This window comes from Drosophila ananassae, chromosome XL, assembly GCF_017639315.1.
Source record: "Drosophila ananassae strain 14024-0371.13 chromosome XL, ASM1763931v2, whole genome shotgun sequence".
NCBI classification, from domain to species: domain Eukaryota; kingdom Metazoa; phylum Arthropoda; class Insecta; order Diptera; family Drosophilidae; genus Drosophila; species Drosophila ananassae.
The window spans coordinates 15,917,186-15,937,146 of NC_057931.1; the positions used below are offsets into that span (position 1 = coordinate 15,917,186).

General features: G+C 35.9%; 1 protein-coding gene across 5 annotated transcripts in view; it reads right to left on the reverse strand.

Moving 5' to 3' along the window:
- LOC6502895 (mucin-12) overlaps positions 1 to 19,961 on the reverse strand; it is a 49,211-nt gene that overhangs the window by 4,867 nt on the left and 24,383 nt on the right. For 3 of the 5 annotated variants that reach the window (XM_032455995.2, XM_032455994.2, XM_032455996.2), the window contains exons 8-12: positions 19,175 to 19,369; positions 18,691 to 19,121; positions 18,229 to 18,629; positions 7,316 to 7,721; positions 7,174 to 7,261 (exon numbers count right to left, since the gene is read on the reverse strand). In XM_032455995.2, coding sequence (XP_032311886.2) covers positions 7,174 to 7,261; positions 7,316 to 7,721; positions 18,229 to 18,629; positions 18,691 to 19,121; positions 19,175 to 19,369 — 1,521 coding nt within the window. Of the gene's footprint in view, positions 1 to 7,173; positions 7,262 to 7,315; positions 7,759 to 18,228; positions 18,630 to 18,690; positions 19,122 to 19,174; positions 19,370 to 19,961 lie in introns of those variants that run through there. The other 2 variants (XM_044717167.1, XM_044717168.1) reach the window with 2 other exon arrangements.

The window sequence follows — 19,961 nt, forward strand, 5'->3', positions numbered from 1 at the left end:
TATATATTCTTGATCAGGATCACCTCCTGAGTCGATATGAGCATGTCCGCCTGTCCGTCTGTCCGTCTGTCTGTCTGTCTGTCTGTTTCTACGCAAACTAGTCTCTCAGTTTTAAAGCTATCGAGTTGAAACTTTGCACACACCCTTCTTTCTGTTGCAGGCAGTACATAAGTCGGAACGGTCGGGATCGGTCGACTATATCCTATAGCTGCCATATAACTGATTGATCGGAAATGCCATAACTTCGTTGTTTTTTAAGATAGAGGGTTGGGACTTTCCACACATGTTATATTTGATTAACATATCTATATGTACAAAATTTCATAAGGATCGGCCGACTATATCCTATAGCTGTCATACAACGATCGGAATTGGCATAACTTTGGTGTTTTTTAAGTTAGAAAGATGGGACTTGGTACAGATTCTATTTTGGATAAAATAATCTGATTTGCCAAATTTCATAAGGATCGCCCGCCTATATATGATCCGCTATATATCTAATAATATAAGATGCGTGGCGCCACCTAGCGGACTGCGACTGAACTGCAAGGGTATATCAACTTCGGCTCCGCCCGAAGTTAGCTTTCCTTTCTTGTTTTTGTTTAAATTTGATCAGGTTATTTACTAACTCTTTGACTGAGAGTTTGAAAAATAAAAGTCATTGTGTCAATTTGATTTTTTTTTTTGTGTATAAATTTATAATTTTCCATCCCCATATTTTTAAAAATTAGTTGAAAAAATTAGTCAGTTGAAAACCGAATTGTATTGTTGAACATAACTTTAAAAGAGTTTCTGGTTCGAGGAACAAATGCCGGGAGTTTCATGTGGTAAGTTAGTCGCTTCACGATGTGAAAAACATTATTTAAATTAATGTTCATAATTTTAACGCTTCTTTAAATATTGTAACCAATCTGACTTATGTCATTGAAGCCCCATGGGGCCATGGGGCCATGGGGCTACGCATTCGTAGTAGCTGAGGCAGATTCACAGATACAGTCACAGATAACGTTTGTGTTTTTTAAGTTAAAGGGTTGGGACTTTCCACACATGTTATATTTGGCCAAAATATCTTATCTAATTTCATAAGGATCGGCCGACTATATCCTATAGTTGTCATAGAGTGATCGGAATTGGCATAACTTGGTTAACTTGGTTTTTAAACTAGATAGATGAAAATTGTTTCGGTGGTGAAATATAATATAAAATATATTTATATAATAATAATAATATATATAAATATAATATATAATAATATAAGTTGGGTATATCAAATTCGGCTACGCCCGAAGTTAGCTTTCCTTTCTAGTTAGTTGTGATAAATTTTAAAACTTCAACCGTGAAACAACGATTTTACTGTGCTATATTGAGTGATAATTACACGAATTTAGTAAAATTTTGAAATTCAAATGTAGTTCTGTTACTTTTTTTCTAGTCCCTTTACATATTTGCAGTTAATTTTCTGTAATTATCTATTTGTACTTCTATTAAAAATTTTATCACTCTCCCCCTTTTACTAACTCCAAACTCTCAATATACTTTTAATTAACCTTTTTGGTACAGTGATCGAATGTTAATTCGTATTCGTAAAAAAAAACATCCTATTCTGCCAACTACAGAAGCATTTCTAAATTGCTGGCAATTCCAATCTTTGTAGTTCAATCATTTCACCATGCTAGGTGTTTTTAAGCGCCGATCTACCACCACAAACTAATTGAAGTTAGGTCATTCATTGCTTCAGCAGATTCAGAATATGTACTTTCTCTATGGGTTTGCTTACAAAAATAGCGCGTCCTATTCGATTTAAAACTTAAATATGCCGACCATAGATCTTCAATGGTTAATGGAACTAATATGGTCGAAAACAATTTAATAACCCCTCTGTACCTATAAAGCTTATATACATTATTGGTCCTTGCGATGCTGGAGTTCGAGGCATGCGCCTGTAATCCCCAATATGAAATTCATCAAGACTGCATTGAATCGGTACAAATGATTTGCTGGCACGGTGTTATTAAAGAACTATGTAGGTGTTGCAAATGTAAGGTGATTCTTTTATCAAAAAGCTTTGGAATTGCTGACAATTTAGAAATGCCTCTATAATTGGTAGCGTCGGATTTTTTCCCTTTTTTATGCAGAGGAATAATGAAAGATTCCTTCCACATAGGGGGAAAGATTGAAGTCTTTAGCGGTATATCAAAGAGTTTGAGGAGCGGTTTGATCAGTGCCTCGGCGCAGCTCTTCACAACACAGTCTGGTACTTCATCAGGGCCTGAAGAATTCACGGGCTTGACCTTAAAAAGATCCGTTAACCACTTTCCGTACACCACTTTGATCAAAAGATGGGCAAAATAAGGTTGGCTAATTGGATATTATAAGTGTAAGGCTGAGCTGGAGTGGTGCTAGGTGAATACGTTGTTTGAAAAAACTTTGCAAAGAGATCGGCCACTGCCTGATCAGTGTTCGCATACGAGTTCTCAAACGTAAGCAGAGGAGGAAAAGATACATGTTTGCGCTTAGTGCTTACAAAGTTATAAAACTGCTTCGGATTCTGAGAAAACTGAATCCGGCAGCGGTAAATTTAACTCCTCTAACATCCTGCGTTATGCACGGTGAAATTTGACCGAGCTACTAAGTATCTTGAGGAACTAACTACTGTAGAGCCAGATGATAAACGTTTATTACAAAGTCTTTTCATGACGTTCTTTCAATTTAATAGGTGTCTTGTATACCAAATCTGATTATTTGAAATGGACGGATATTTTTACGGCACGCAAGTGTCGAAAAATATATTCAAAGCGTAATAAAATTTAGGTTCGGCATAGCCTCACATGCCAGTAGATCGGACCAGTCAAAATCCAAAATTAATTTATTTAGTTATGTTAAGTCAGCTGTCGGGTCAAGCAGCCGCCGGAAAGAAGTTTAGCCGGCAATAATTTATTGAATTCGTGACGTCACTTTCTTTTATATTTATGTTTGCGTCGCCCGCTCTATTCTAGTCGCCCGCCCTCGTGCATTCGATCGGCCACCTGCATCCGCGTCATGCGCTAGCGTTTGTCTCGCTCTCTCGCGGGATCTCTCGGTCGCCCGCGACATTATTCTAATTCGGTCCTCAACATTACTCAGTCACATATGTAAATATATCATTTGTAGATTGACCCTCCGCATTTTAAAGGTGTAAAATTCTGGAAAGAGTAATTCCATCCGGATCTAAAACGAAACACAAGTCCAGCAACTGACACACTTGTAAAGTGGTTAATTTGACCAAGTAACATGTTAACACGCCTACGGGGATGTCATGGCGGGTTTTAGGCAATAAAGACGGTGAATTATCAACATTAGACCACATCTAGGATCTTAGAATGGTGGGCTTTACGTATGTAAGGGAAGCCGCGCGAAAAAAAAATTACCTCAAAGCGAAGAGTGAGTCTGGCAAAGCGATGATAACAGTGAGTAAGGTTGTCTGGCCAATGCCACAAGGCCGGGAATGAGCGTCCTAACCTAAAGCAGCCCAGCGGACTATACATGTAACATCCCAATGAGCCCCTAGCTAGAGCCATACAGTATGGTCCAATCGACCACATTAGGCAAGTTTTTGTGGTTTCTTCGTAGTTATATCTTAAAGTGAATCGTCTTAGCAGTGAAAATTTGCATAGAAATCTCATTTTTAAAAAGGTATAGACAATGAGTCCAGCCTAGTCCAACCTTAAAACTTAGTGTAAATCGTAGAGTAATTAATTCTTTTCATTCTGCGATAATTGAAACCAATTTTATGAATAATTGAAAAATCCATTAATCCAAAAATACAGCAAGACTTTTTTGGCAACCTTATATAAATAAAGATGAGTGGAAAAATTGATCAAATTTTACCAAATATTGAATTATGTAGGCCGTGTAATTGCTTTGACCATCATTGTATTTAGTACATTTCATTTTTGCAATGTATCTATAGCAACTAAAATAAAACAAGAAAGGAAAGCTAACTTCGGGCGGAGCCGAAGTTGATATACCCTTGCAGTTCAGTCGCAGTCCGCTAGGTGGCGCCACGCATATTATATTATTAGATATATAGCAGATCGTATATAGTCTGCCGATCCTTATGAAATTTGGCATATTGAATTATTTTTCCCAAAGAGTAATCTGTACCAAGTCCCATCTTTCTAACTTAAAAAACACCAAAGTTATGCCAATTCCGATCGTTCTATGACAGCTATAGGATATAGTCGGCTGATCCTTATGAAATTTTGTACATACGATGTTTTATCCAAATATAACAAGTGTGGAAAGTCTCAAACCTCTAACTTAAAATAAAAACACCAAAGTTATGGCATTTCCGATCAATCAGTTATATGGCAGCTATAGGATATAGTCGACCGATCCCGGCCGTTCCGACTTATATACTACCTGCAAAGAAAAAAAGGATGTGTGCAAAGTTTCAACTCGATAGCTCCAAAACTGAGAGACAAGTTTGCGTAGAAACCGACAGACAGACAGACGGACATGCTCGTATCGACTCAGGAGGTGATCCTGATCAAGAATATATATACTTTATAGGGTCGGAGATGTCTCCTTCAATGCGTTGCACACTTTTGACCAAAATTATAATACCCTCTGCAAGGGTATAAAAATGACATCTAGCAAATACTTGGAACACTCTTACAAAGTTGAAATCTCCGATTTTTTATATACAGGGTGCGCCATCTTTTATTACGGGATGTGAATTTGCTATAACTATGTGAAAAAACATCAAATTTTCACAAATGAGGTATTTTTATTTAATTTTGTCATTTACAATTTGTTTGGACTAGTTGTGAAACACAACAAAGATTAAATTGCCGCCCTTATGGGCTACGCCAAAACTGGCTCTTTTTGCTGCATTTTCCATCACTTTCTCGAGCATTTCGATCGGTTTGGCAGCCATTTCGGCTCGAATATGTCTGCTTCTACGCAAACTTGTCTCTCAGTTTTAAAAATATCGAATTGAAACTTTGCACACATCCTTCTTTTGTTTGCCGGCAATATATAAGTCGGAACGGCCGGGATCGGTCGACTATATCCTATAGCTGCCATATAACTGATTGATCAGAACTGCCATAACTTTGGTGGATTTTAGGGTAAAGAGTTGGGACTTTTCACATATGTTATATTTGGTAAAAATATCTTATCTACAAATTGTCATAGAACGATCGAAATTGACATAACTTCGGTGTTTTTGAAGTTAGAAAGATGGGACTTGGTACAGATCCCATTTTGGATTCCAATCTAATCCGATTTGCCAAATTTTATAAGGATCGGCCAAATATACCCTATAGCTGCCAAATAACTGAACGATCGGAAATGGCACAACTTTGCTATTTTTAAAGATGCTTGGGGTGGTTTTAAACATTATTATAAGAAAATTGATTCGATGATGAAATTCTCGTAAGGATCGATCAGCTAAATACGATCTGATATATATATAATAATATAAGCTGCTACCTAACTGCAAGGGTATATCAACTTCGGCTCCGCTCGAAGTTAGCTTTCCTTTCTTGTTTTCTCTATGGTCAAACGGTAACACTCGGGTTGATTTAATTTTAATACGGAAACGATTGTATTAAAACGGAATAATTATATTTCCATATTTCCATGAAAAAATGTATATTTTTGGTTGGCAAAATCCCCTTCCTGAACACACCCCAAGGAAGCCAACTGGAAATGAAGCTACAGTGCCAGTACAATCAGGCGGCGATTATTTAAGATAAGACTCAAAAAGGATGTGTTTTAATTTTTATGTGATCAAACATATATGGACGACTTTTTATAGGGGTTAAAAATATTATACATTAAAAATATATTTATTCGGCACGACTAAGAATATTTTTAATGTATAATTTTTTATACATATAGTGCATTTATTCGTCACCAAAATTAATCAGATATTTTGAGCGTCGCGTGCGGTGTCGCCATCGTTATTTTACCTCGTTAAGAGGTTTTTGTATTTGATTGGGACAAGTTGGGACAACATTCTAGATGCTTTAGTTAATAAAAAACAAGGACGGAAAGTTAACTTCGGGCGGAGCCGAAGTTTATATACCCTTGCAGTTGAGTCGCAGTCCGCTAGGTGGCACCACGCATCTTATATTATTAGATATATAGCGGATCGTATATAGTCGGCCGATCCTTCTGAAATTTGGCAAATCGAATTATTTTGCCAAAAGAGGAATCCATTGAAACTCCCATCCCTCTAACTTAAAAAACAACGAAGTTAGAGCATTTCCGATCAATCAGTTATATGATAGCTATAGGATATAGACGGCCGATCCTTATAAAACTCGGCAAGTCGGATTCTAGCTTAAACAAGAAAGGAAAGCTAACTTCGGGCGGAGCCGAAGTTGATATACCCTTACAGTTAAGATTGTTTCACATCCGAACGTTCAGTTCTATGTCATCTATAGGATATACTCGGCCGATCCTTATGAAATTTGGCAGGTCGAATTATATTGCCAAAATAGAATCTGTACCAAGTCCCATCTTTCTAACTTAAAGACACTAAAGTTATGCCAATTCCGATCGTTCAGTTATATGGCAGCTATAGGATATAGTCGGCCGATCCCTATGAAATTTGGCAAATCAGATTATTTTGTGCAAAATGGAATCTGTACCAAGTCCCATTTTTCTAACTTAAAAAACACCAAAGTTATGCCAATAGGATATAGTCGGCCGATCCTTATGAAATTTTGTACGTAAGATATTTTGATCAAATATAACATGTGTGGAAAGTCCAACCCTCTAACTTAAAAAACACACCAAAGTTATTGCATTTTTGATCAATCAATAGTCGACCGATCCCGGCCGTTCCGACTTATGTACTACAATGTGTGCAAATTTTCAACGCGATAGCTCTAAAACTGAGAGACTAGTTTGCGTAGAAACCGACAGACAGACGGACAGACGAGCATGCTTATATCGACTCAGGATGTGATCCTGATCAAGAATATATATACTTTATAGGGTCGGAGATGTCTCCTTCACTGCGTTGCACACTTTTGACCAAAATTATAATACCCTCTGCAAGGGTATAAAAATCAAGATTTTGTAACCGTGAAAACCAATGTAGTCTTTTAAAGAAAAGCTTCTACTGTAAAATTTCCAACTTTAACACACGGGTTATATAGCCAATGATAAATAAATTACCTCCATGCATCTATATGACCACCAAAATGCGTGAGCCCCGGAAATCCGAAGGGATTAACATAACGTCCAAACGGCGACACAGTCGTTCCTGAATAATAAATTGTTTTTTGGTTGTAGTTATACTAGTTTTACTCATTCTTACCAATATGACTAGGAGGTGCTCCAATAAAACTCGTTGCCAGTGGTGAAGCTTCAAAAGACAATCTTCCTTGTAACGCATTAGTAAAAGTCGCAGATGGAAGTTCACTTCCGCGATGGAGATGTGGTGATGTTGCGTTAAGACTGATAGATGGAGTTGCTTTATTACCTAAAGTTGAAGTAGGACCACTTGCCACTCCGTTTCCAATCACTGAAGTAGGTACATTATTCAATGATGGGGGTCCACTTCCTCCACTTGAAGCGTTGACTGCTGCTACGTTTATATTAGAAGTTTGGCTATGGTTGGACAAAGCTACTGAATATCCAGTTTTTTCAGAACTTTGTTTATTTTGGTGATAGTAAATTTCCCAGGCTATACGAACATGCATTGCATTCCAACGACCAGTTTTCTTTAAAATTTTCACATGAAAGAAAACAGTATACATTCTTATTTTAAAATTATGGAGAAAACAAGTTTAGACTTAAACAAAGTATCAGTTTCCGTATATAACGCCCAAAACATTTTAAGGAGACTGTATTCCAAATTCTTAACTTCTTATCTGCCTTTTTTTGTATGTTTGTGACTGCAGCAAATGCCCATATAAAAGTTTACTTGCTCATCTGCGAACATTAAAAACAAGAAAGGAAAGCTAACTTCGGGCGGAGCCGAAGTTGATAACCCTTGCAGTTAAGGTTTGTGCCATTTCCGATCGTTCAGTTATATGGCGTTTATAGGATATAGTCGGTCGATCCTTATGAAATTTGGAATATCGGATTATTTTGTCCAAAATGGAATCCGTAGAAAGTCCCATCATTCTAATTTAAGAAACAACAAAGTTATGCCAATTTCGATCATTCAGTTATACGGCAGCTATAGGATATAGTCGGCCGATCCTTATAAAACTCGGCAAATCGGATTATTTTTCCCCAAGTGGAATCTGTACAAAATCCTGTCTTTCCAATACCAATCCGTAGAAAGTCTCATCATTCTAGCTTTAACAAGAAAGGAAAGCTAACTTCGGGCGGTGCCGAAGTTGATATACCCTTACAGTTAAGGTTGTTTCATTTCCGAACGTTCAGTTCTATGTCGTCTATAGGATATAGTCGGCCGATCCTTATGAAATTTGGCAGGTCAAATTATATTGCCCAAATAGAATCTGTACCAAGTCCCATCTTTCTAACTTAACAAACAGCAAAGTTATGCCAATTCCGATCGTTCAGTTATATGACAGCTATATGATATAGACGGCCGATCCTTATGAAATTTGGCAGATCATATAAGTTGGCCCAAATTAGAATACACAGAAAGTTTCATCCTTCTAACTTGAACACGAAAACAACGAAGTTATAGCATTTCCGATCAATCAGTTATATGGCAGCTGTAGGATACAGTCGACCGATCCCGGCCGTTCCGACTTATATACTACCTGCAAGGAATAGAAGAATGTGTGCAAAGTTTCAACTCGATAGCTCTTAAACTGAGAGACTAGTTTGCGTAGAAACCGACAGACAGACAGACGGACATGCTCATATCGACTCAGGAGATGATCCTGATCAAGAATATATATACTTTATAGGGTCGGGGATATCTCCTTCACTGCGTTGCACACTTTTGACCAAAATTATAATACCCTCTGCAAGGGTATAAAAATATGTTTACGATTTTCTAAAAATGTTTTTAACCGTTTAAAGAGCTGATTTAAACATTTTTTTTTTAAATTTTTTGGAGAATATTTATAATTTAACTTAATCTCCATATATAAAAAAATGATTCTCGCTAAAACTCGAGAACGGCTGAACGGATTTATCTTATCTTGGTCTTGAATTATTCGTGTAGGTCTAGGGAAGGTTTAAAAGGAAGGTTTAAGGGAAGGTTTAAAAGGTGAGAAAAATTCGAATAATTCCCGGGAAAATCCTCAAACAGCATTTTTCTATTTCCAAAACAAACGTTTTCTAAATAAAATGGAAACTACAATAATAGTAGGCGCCGGTATGTGATACATAGTTTGACAGCTACTCATTGTTCTCTGCTCAGTTAATATTATGTGACAAACCGATATTGTGTTCACTGAAAAATTATGAAAAAAATTTTAATTTGAAACCATCAAATAAATAACGTGCATTGCGGAAATTATTGAACCGCACTAATGACCAGAGACAGGAAGATCAAGAAAATAGTCATATTGCTATGTCAGAATTGCGTTCTTTAGTGAGTGACAATGTAGGATATAGGCTTAGAATGCAACGAGATCGTGCACATCAAACACAACAACAGCAAGCTAGTCATAATGAAATTGAGCGAATCCGCAGACGCAGTGCTCCTGTGATTCTTGAACGAGCTGCATTCCACTATGATCCGGTAATGGATTATTGTGCCGACAAATCAATAACAATTGGGGAAATGAAAACAATTTGTAAATATTGTAAATATTGTATGGCGTTAAAGTACACTGGTGAATCTACTGGAGTGCTGGAGGCAAAGTAAAATTGCGACAATTGGTCCCACCACCAGAACCTTTACGCTCTTTAGTTTCTGGGATTGGAAATGATTCTACGCACTTCTTGACCAACATTCAGAAATATAACAACTGTTTCCAGATGACATCATTTGGTGCTACACATATTATACAAGACAATTCCATGCCCACTTTTAAGGTATTATATAAAAATATTCAAGTTAGTACTAAAATATATATATCGGAAATAATTAACAAAAAATACATAATTTTTGGGATTGAAAATGATTACTAATTACACGGTGCGACAGTGAAAAAACACTTGTGAAACGAGATAGTGTAGGTTGTTAATCTGGTCGAAGAGAACTCAAAAATATTTTTTTTATATTTTTGGAACCCTCCAATTTTTTTTTATTTAAAAAAAACCGTTTTTTCGGGACTTTTTTGCGCTTAAAAATTCCTGAACGCGTTTTTTTCAACCGATTTCAAAATTTTTTCTGTTTTTCAATAGTTAAATGTTGTAGCTTTTGAAAAAAAAATATATCTTCGATTTTGTTGAACAAAAAAGACAAAATTTTTACACCTGAAACTGAAGTTTTCGACTTTTATTCGTGTTTTTTCGGATTTTGATGCCAGTTTTTCGGTACAACTTACAAAAATTCGGCCATTTTTGATACATATCAATATTGTCTCATTCATTCTGAATAAAACGAGGTAAATTACATAAAAAAATAATGAAAATTGGTGAAGTTATAACGCTTTTCCCAAAAAAAGTCAATTCAACCTAGCGTGCGCTCCGGAGTACCTGTGTGTATAAGACAGGAATATGCTCTTCTTCTTATAGTGCTCCCATGGTTTTATTGACTTTTTTTGGGAAAAGCGTTATAACTTCAACAATTTTTATTATTTTTTGATGAAATTTGTCTCGTTCTATTCAGTATTATTGAGCCAATATTAATATGTGGCATAAATGACAAACTTTTTGTCAGAAGAAAGCAATATACTCTTATTTTTATACACATTGTTCCTCCGAAGCGCCCGCTAGGTTGAGTTGACTTTTTTTGGGAAAAGCGTTATAACTTCACCAATTTTCATAATTTTTTGATGAAATTTGTCTCGTTTTATTCAGAATGAATGAGACAACATTGATATGTGGTTTTTTTTAAATAAAAAAAAATTGGAGGGTTCCAAAAATATAAAAAAAATATTTTTGAGTTCTCTTCGACCAGATTAACAACCTACACTATCTCGTTTCCCAAGTGTATTTCGTTTTTTTTTTTTTGTCGCACAGTGTTATCTATTGCTATTCAATACAGTTCATATTAAATTATAATCACTCAATGTTGTCAAAGCTTATTTTAGGTGTGTTTCTAACGACAAAGGGTCAATTTTAAATTTTTTACCGCTCCACAAAGTTCAAATCCAATCAAATTATTCTTCGCGTGCGCTTTGGGGGATCTAATGTCGCGTTTCGAAATTAAACAAAAGTGAATCGCGATCTCGAAAAAATTTCAGAGTCACAAATTGTGATAAGTCATTATTAGTACTGTTTTTTAATACAGTTAATTAATTTATTTGGTCAGCTCCGCGAAACTTAATTTTAGCTATCTTCAGTTCTTACTGTATCAGATAATTTTTTTTAGGTTGGAAAAATTTTAAATTTTGTCACAAAAGTTTCTGAACGCAACAAAAAAAAAACAACAGCTGGCAGTATGAAGTCTACCGGGTCAGCTAGTTTTAAATAAATAAAATTTTTTCCAAATTTTTAAACAATCACAAAAACTTGATAATTCAGCAAGAAAATTTAACATTTACCAAACTTGATAATTCAGCAAGAAAATTTAACATTTACCATTTATTAAATAATAAGTTTAAGAGCGATACTTTTGGATTAGAAAGATAAAGCATTTTTTATTTTCGAAATTTGAAATAATTTCGAATTTATTTACCCCTGCAGAGGGTTTTATAATTTTGGTCAAAAGTGTGCAACGTAGTAAAGGAGACATCTCTCTATCTTTAAAACTAGTTTGGTTCGAAATAGACAGTTTTCCTTAACTGCGTTGCACACTTTCGACTAAAATTATAATACCCTCTGCAATGGTATAAAAAGGCGAAACAGTCGACGGTAAGCGATATCGATGGATGCTGGCGCACATTGTGTGCCCGGAGATGCGTCGAAATGGTCTAGAAAACTGTTAAAAACTGATTTCAACAAGACAAAGCCGATAAGAGTTTTTGCAACGAAAATTTCTTGAACTCATTGGGTCAAAAATATGCGATATCGACTGGCTACCGCGTTCGCGAGATTTGACCCCGCACTTCTTTTTGTGGAGTATTCTGAAAAGCGAATTGTACAAGCAAGCCTAAGATCACCACAGAAGTTAAGGAGAGAATACGCCAAAAAATGGCCAATGGAAAAGGAAAATTTTTACAATCGAGAACAAAGGTCAAACAAACTGACTCAAATTAATCGTTAAGGATCAATCTTAATAAACATAAAAAATCGAGATTAAAATTTTTCATGAATTTTTTTTTTTGCATGAAAATTGTTTTCATGTTCCAATTTGTTTTGAATCAAAAAAATTATCTTGCAGGTTCAACTGATTTAGTAAAAATCTAGAATATGAGATGAAAAATTCTTATTTAATTGAACCTTTCTTCACGTAAAAGAAAAAATTGATACAATTTTAGCAGATATAAAATTATGTAGGCAGTGTCTTACTCCATATTTGGTTGACCACAATTATTTTAGTAGATATAAATTTTGGAAAAAGGTTTAAATATTTAATTTAATACGTACTTAATAATACGAACAAATACCATGTTTAAATTTTTAATTTAAGGAAATTCTCGGAAAAAATTTAGCTGGTTATTTTTTTTTTGAATATTAGGTTGTCAAAAAAAGTCTTGCGGTATTTTCGCTAGTTGGCGCTGAAAGTTCTTGTTGTAGTTCTTGTTTTATTCGTCGCATCAGGTCATACTATACCTTTTTGGAAAGCTCATTTCACGCACTAACACGTGTTTGATTGATTGTCTTAAGTCGTTCGTGAGTTATAGCGACGCAATCATGGAGCAAAATAAAGAGAAAATACGGCATATTTTACAGTTCTACTACGATAAAAGCAAAAATGCATCTCAAGCCGCCAATAAAATTTGTGCAGTTTATGGACCAGATACAGTTTCCATTTCCACCGCACAACGATGATTTCAACGTTTTCGTTCTGGTGTAGAGGTGGTAGAAGATGCGCCACGCTCTGGAAGGCCTGTCGTCGAAAATTGCGATAAAATCGCTGAATTGGTCGAAAGAGACCGGCATAGTAGCAGCCGTAGCATCGGTCAAGAGCTGGGCATAAGTCATCAAACCGTTATAAACCATTTGAAGAAGCTTGGAGTCACTAAGAAGCTCGATGTATGGGTGCCACACGAATTGACGCAAAAAAAATCGTTGACCGTATCGACGCATGCAAATCGCTTCTAAATAGCAACAAAATCGACCCGTTTTTGAAAAGTATGATAACTGGTGATGAAAAGTGGGTCACTTACGATAACGCAAAGCGCAAACGGTCGTGGTCGAAAAGCGGTGAAGCGGCCCAGACGGTGGCCAAGCCTGGATTGACGGCCAGAAAGGTTCTTCTGTGTGTGTCTTCTGTGTGTATGAGCTGTTCCCTTATGGCCAAACGCTCAATTCGGAGCTGTACTGCCAACAACTGGACCGCTTGAAGACAGCACTCTTGCAGAAGAGGCCATCTTTGATCAACAGAGGCCGAATTGTCTTCTTTAGTGACGCGCCAGAAGCTCTGGGAGCTCGGATGGGCGGTTCTTTTGCATCCACCGTATAGTCCGGATCTCGCACCAAGTGATTATCACTTGTTTCTGTCCATGGCGAACGCGCTTGGTAGTTTGAAGTTGACCACAAGAGAGTCCTGTGAAAATTGGCTCTCCGAGTTTTTTGCCAATAGGGAAGCGAGCTTCTATGAGAGGGGCATTATGAAGTTGGCATCTTGTTGGGAACGCGTCATCGAACAAAACGGCACATATTTGACTTGAATCGCATTATAATTTAATGAACAATTGAAAATTCAATAAAAATACCGCAAGACTTTTTTGACAACTTTATATTTAAATATTTTTCTTTCTACATATCCATAATAAAAAAAATGCTGACGAACGCAATTGCTTGGCCTACATTATAAAATATATGATAAAATTTTGTTAATTTCTTATCTTAAATGTTAAGGCGAAAATTTTCTATATGTATGAAGAGAGGGAGAAAAAGAGTCTGTCTCACATCACTCGGCTTTCTCTTTCATTTTGATAGCTGCTAAAGCAGTTGCCACAAAGGGTAAAAAGAGTGGAAATGTCGTTTTTACTCGTCTGCATAGCTTGCAAATAACTGTTAACCGTTTTTTTGCTTACGCTCTGTTTGCGAGAGCAACCGAAACAAAGCATGCCGTTTCGGTTCCTCTCTGAGCAGCAGGCTTTGTTTTGTTTTGTTTCGGTTTTCTGTTGAACGAATTACAATGAGCAAATCATGAAACTCTCATCAACCGAATATCGCTCAATGAGAGATTTGAGTGACACTCGCACAGAGAGACTCAGTAAAAGACCGATTGACTGAAAAAGTCAGAGCAAAAAGTCTTTCAATAATTTGTTTTCGTTTCGCTGCACAGTGGCACATGGTACATGAAATTTGACGAAAAAACTTATTAAAATTTTAAACGTGAATTTTCCAATCTCAAACTAATACATTCATTATTTTAATTAAAAAATTAATAGTTTCCTTTTAAATTCATTTTGAGTTAAGCTTAACAATTAAACTTTGGACAACTTTGTTGTCCATTTTGCTAAATATAAAAAATTGATGCACTTTTTTATTAAGTTCTCGTCCCATTTTCAATAAATTTGATGAATCACTGTTTACACGAGAGATTTTCAAAGCAAATTGACAAGTTGAGCCCACTAAACTTCACATACACACATACATGCACAAAAGACTTTTTCGGCAATCGGTCCTAGAATGAGCAGACCAAACGAAAACGTGTGCTTTGACTGAGCGCGAGCAAAATTTGTATACGAGCAACTCAATCGATTGCTCTCAGACTTTTTGCTCAAAGTCTCAGTGACAAACACTTATTTTGAGACCGCTCGAATCGGTTAACAGCTATTTGCAAGCTATGTATGGATGCTCGTCTGACATCAGTTTTAATTGAAAATATTTCCGAAGTTATATAATATAATATTTGTCGGGAAGTGCTTACGTGCTTTTTTTTTTAGTTATTCGTTAGATTTTTACAGTACACCATACCCGAAGGGCGTCTCTTAGTGAAAATATGCGCACGTCTACATGAAAATGGCCCACATCCTGGAAAGCTGGCTGTGATGCGGATTGGAAAAATTTTCGGACGAAGTTAACTAGTCTTTTGGTTTTTAATGTATCGACCTTAAACTTTGCACACATCCTTATTTCCATCGCACGCAGTATATAAGTACGAAAGATTGAGAGCGGTCGACTATATGCTTAAGATGCCTTAAACCTGAATGATCAAAAAAAAAATTATTAACTTATAGTATTCATAAAACTCAGAAAATGAAATTCCGTTCTTGGCTTTTTCCCCCATGAAAGTAAGACAGGAATCAGGTGTAAGTCAGCCATTTGTAGCGCAAAAAAAAAAGTACAACTTTAAAAATATAATTTTCGTTTCAATATTAAACTGTAATTTTTATTTAATTAATAATTTAATCATTTTAAAGAAAACGGAATGAAAAAAATTATAAACAAAATTCAACGCAGCTTGCAAATCTTTGCGAAAAAATCTTTATCACACGTCACGGCGTACGTTAAAAATAATTTATCAAAATATAAATAGATAGAAAAAAGAAACAGAAGTAATTAAATTTTTTTTTTTTTTAAATTATTTGTAACGCACGCCATGGTGTGTGACACTTATTTTTTCAGAAGGTGCCCATTTTCCAATAATTCAATGCACCCATCGGTATCCTATTCACCTATGCAACATATCGGTGATAAATTTTTTACATAAATAACTTTCCCGACAACCATTGAAATTTATTTACAACTTGAAAGGGAATGCGGAAAATAAACCGAAGCCGAAAAGAAACTGTCGTATATTAGGGTATAACCTGAAATAGAAACACCTTTTTTCCCGCCGCACACTTTCCCCTCTCTTTATGATCTTTGATATCTCTATCGTTTTAAGGGTCTTCAAAGTTTGAACTTAGTCGAAAGAGCCGGCACTATTTCTTCATTTGCTTCGACTCGATTTTCTTTAGGTGGATCCCTAGAATTTTTTTTTGCTTTGCGAACTAAAATTTTTGTGAATTTGTGGGGATTTAGAGTTTATCAATTTGGAATATACCAAATATAACAAAAAACTTTATTGATTTTTTAAAGAATATATAAATTCAGGTAATGACAAAGGATTTTAAAACATTACATTAACAATGTGAGTCCAATTATTGAATTTGTATTCGATATATTGAGATCACAACTGTAGACGTTATATATAACGTTATTTAACTCTCTTTGTGACATACAAATTAATGTATACCTACGAAAATATAAATCGGATGAGTTTAAATGCAAAGAACATGTAAATTTACATAGATGTAGATAAAACAAAATTGTTTTGACTTTTTTAATATTCTGAAGAGTATAAGCCGTAAGACCTCTACCCACAAAAAAAAATTACCCATAGAAAAAGTGTATTATCGTATAAATTTAAAAAATTAAATAAAACTTGTGAATTGATGAAAAAATATGACAAAACATGAAAGGAAAGCTAACTTCGGGCGGAGCCGAAGTTTATATACCCTTGCAGTTGAGTCGCACTCCGATAGGTGGCGCCACGCATCTTATATTATTAGATATATAGCGGATCGTATAGTTGGCCGATCCTTATGATATTTGGCAAATCGAATTATTTTGCCAAAAGAGGAATCCATTGAAACTCCTATCATTCTAACTTAAAAAACAACGAGTTTATAGCATTTCCGATCAATCAGTTATATGGCAGCTATAGGATATAGTCGGCCGATCCTTATGAAATTCGACAAATCAGATTGTTTTTTCCCAAAATAGAATCTGTACCAAATCCCATCTTTCTATCTTAAAAAACACCAAAGTTTTGCCAATTTCGATCGTTCTATGACAGCTATAGGATATAGTCGGCCGATCCTTATGAAATTTTGTACATAAAATATTTTGGCTAAATAACGTGTGTGGAAAGTCCCAAACCTCTAACTTAAAAAACACCAAAGTTATGGCATTTCTGATCAATCAGCTGATCATGGCAGCTATAGGATATAGTCGACCGATCCCGGCCGTTCCGACTTATATACTGCCTGCAAAGGAAAGAAGGATGTGTGCAAAGTTTCAACTCGATAGCTTTAAAACTGAGAGACTAGTTTGCGTAGAAACGGATAGACGGACAGACGGACATGCTCATATCGACTCAGAAGGTGATCCTGATCAAGAATATATATACTTTATAGGGTCGGAGATGTCTCCTTCACTGCGTTGCACACTTTTGACCAACATTATAATACCCTCTTCAAGGGTATAAAAAGATCGATTTTATTGCACAGCTATTTAAATAAACACAGCTACATATGTACATATGCATGTATATCATATCTGCGTTTGCAACTATTCTCATTTTTTCAGATTTTTTATTCCGCTATGAATGGATACAAATTTCCGCATGCGCACATACTTATCTGTAACCCCAATGTCAGCGAAGATGTCCAATTGGCTGAAAGACGACCAGCGAGAAAGAGGTTAAATAGCCAGAAGATGTGGCTGTGTGAGCAGTCGAGCTCAAAGCAGAAGAAACTGTGGTGAAGGGGTCAGAGCTCGAGCAGCTATAGTGGAAGCAGTAGAGGAGGAAATAAGCCAGAAGAGGAGAGGAGCCTGGCATCAGAACAACAGACAAAAGGACATCAGACAAAAAGATACGCATAGCAGCGGGAGAGCAGATGTGGAGGAACAAGGACTGCAGAGCTTGAGCAGAAATAACTTTATCAATAAAGGAAAACAAAGAATATTGCTACCCACTGGCATTAAAAAGTTGAATAGAAATGCTTGATGTATGTGTCGATCGGTAGAAGTCGTACTGGTTCTAGCGAGTCTTCTTTTGTGTCTGATACGATGCTCGATTGCTTTTATTAAGGTTCTGTTATTTGTTTTAATATATTATTTGCGTGGCCCCATTTTTTTATAACTTGTATTGATTAAAGGTTGTCCAAACCAAAAAAAAACACTAATATAAATTGTATGTTTTTTTATCAACATTTTTAAAGTAGATGCACGTCGCTTTAAATGTACTAACGCAACAAGAATTATCTTATAACATATTTCAAAACAACTGAGCTAGAAAAGCTATGAATTTAATTAATATATAAAATATTAAATAAACATCAAATTTTTGGTATAATTTCTTACCCTTGAAGCAAAAGAAGTCAAATGATTCGGAGTGGCGAACGGCGTGGATCCTCCTACGCCACTATGTAAAATGCCGGTTGGGGAATATCCTGGATATCCAGTTGGTATACCGATACCATTTCGATAAAACTGAGGATCGACGGTCGTAAGTTTTGAAATGTCTTTAAATAATGGTGGGGGAAACAGTTGCCCTGGAGTTACTTGTGCAGTTGCTATTGTTGCCGGAGATGTGGAAGAAAACATTTGTTGATTCTGATGATGATGCGTATGATGGTGTTGATGATGTTGAAGCTCAGGTCGAATGTATGTTGTGGCTGTTGAAGGCGTAGGTGTTACAGCAAGACCAGATCGATCTAAAAACCTACTGTCAAGTTCTCGCCGCAGTAAATCCGCTTGATCATCTGTTAAAAAAAAACATAAAATTTGCTAAGTATTCTGCCATTCCTTTGATGGTCTTCATACTTTTGCTTGGTTGAAAAAGAGATTCAGCAGAGAATGGGTGGGGCGTATTTGCAGATGTGTTTGATATTACTGTAGCTGTAGTTGGCTGTATAGAAGATGCTGTCGAGTTTGTTGAAACATCTGTCACTGATACATTAGTGCTTAATGTACGTGATACCAAAGAAAAGGAACTGACAACCGTCGAAGAAGTTGCATCCGTTGAGGAAGATGTATGTTGGGCAGGAGGTGCGGTCATGTATGATGTAGACTGAAAGCACTGATTATTTGTAGCTTGTGTTATGTGAGTATTTATCATAGTTGCATTGCCAGAAACTTTAGCTATATTTGATGCAGATACATTCAACAATGGTGGGGTAGGTCTGGCACAACCACTTGATACAACTGGTGCCGACAATCCACATGATGACATTATGGTAGTGACAGCGGGAGAACTACGAAAAATCAAATGTTTATTTTGTGCAAAAGAAGATGTAGAAAATCTTACTTTAACCAAAGTCCTGCTTTAGGAGAAGACATTGTTATACATCCTGTCAATGGCGGTACCGACAAACTTGATGACAATGTTGAAGTAGTACCATATTGACTTGACGCGTTTCCACAAAATGTTGAACCCACATTGAGTGTTTGTGAAACAATGGACAATGATGTTGATACATTGTGTTGCGCCCTGGTATTTGTACTGGAAAAATTTAAAATATTATATTATACATTATATTAATATTACTTCATAATGCATAATTTAGATTTTTATAATTTTAAGACTTATATTTTACTAAAACTAAAAGTAAAAAAAAATAAATTATTTTATAAAAATTTTTATAAAATAATAAGCTATAAAAAGATCGGAAAACTGACGAAAGAACAAGAACGGAAGGCTATAGTTAAGTTCCCAATTATATGATACCTGGTTCGCATATATTCCACCCAAGCTTTGATGGCAAAAAATTTGCCATTTCCCATCGTTCAGATATATGACAGCTAAAGGATATAGTCGGCCGATCCTTATGAAAGTTGACAATCGGATAACTTTGGCCAAGATGGAATCTGTACCAAGTCCCATCTTTATACCCTTGCAGAGGGTATTATAATTTTGGTCAAAAGTGTGCAACGCAGTGAAGGAGACATCTCCGACCCTATAAAGTATATATATTCTTGATCAGGATCACCTCCTGAGTCGATATGAGCATGTCCGTCTGTCCGTCTGTCCGTTTCTACGCAAACTAGTCTCTCAATTTTAAAGCTATCGAGTTGAAACTTTGCACACATCCTTC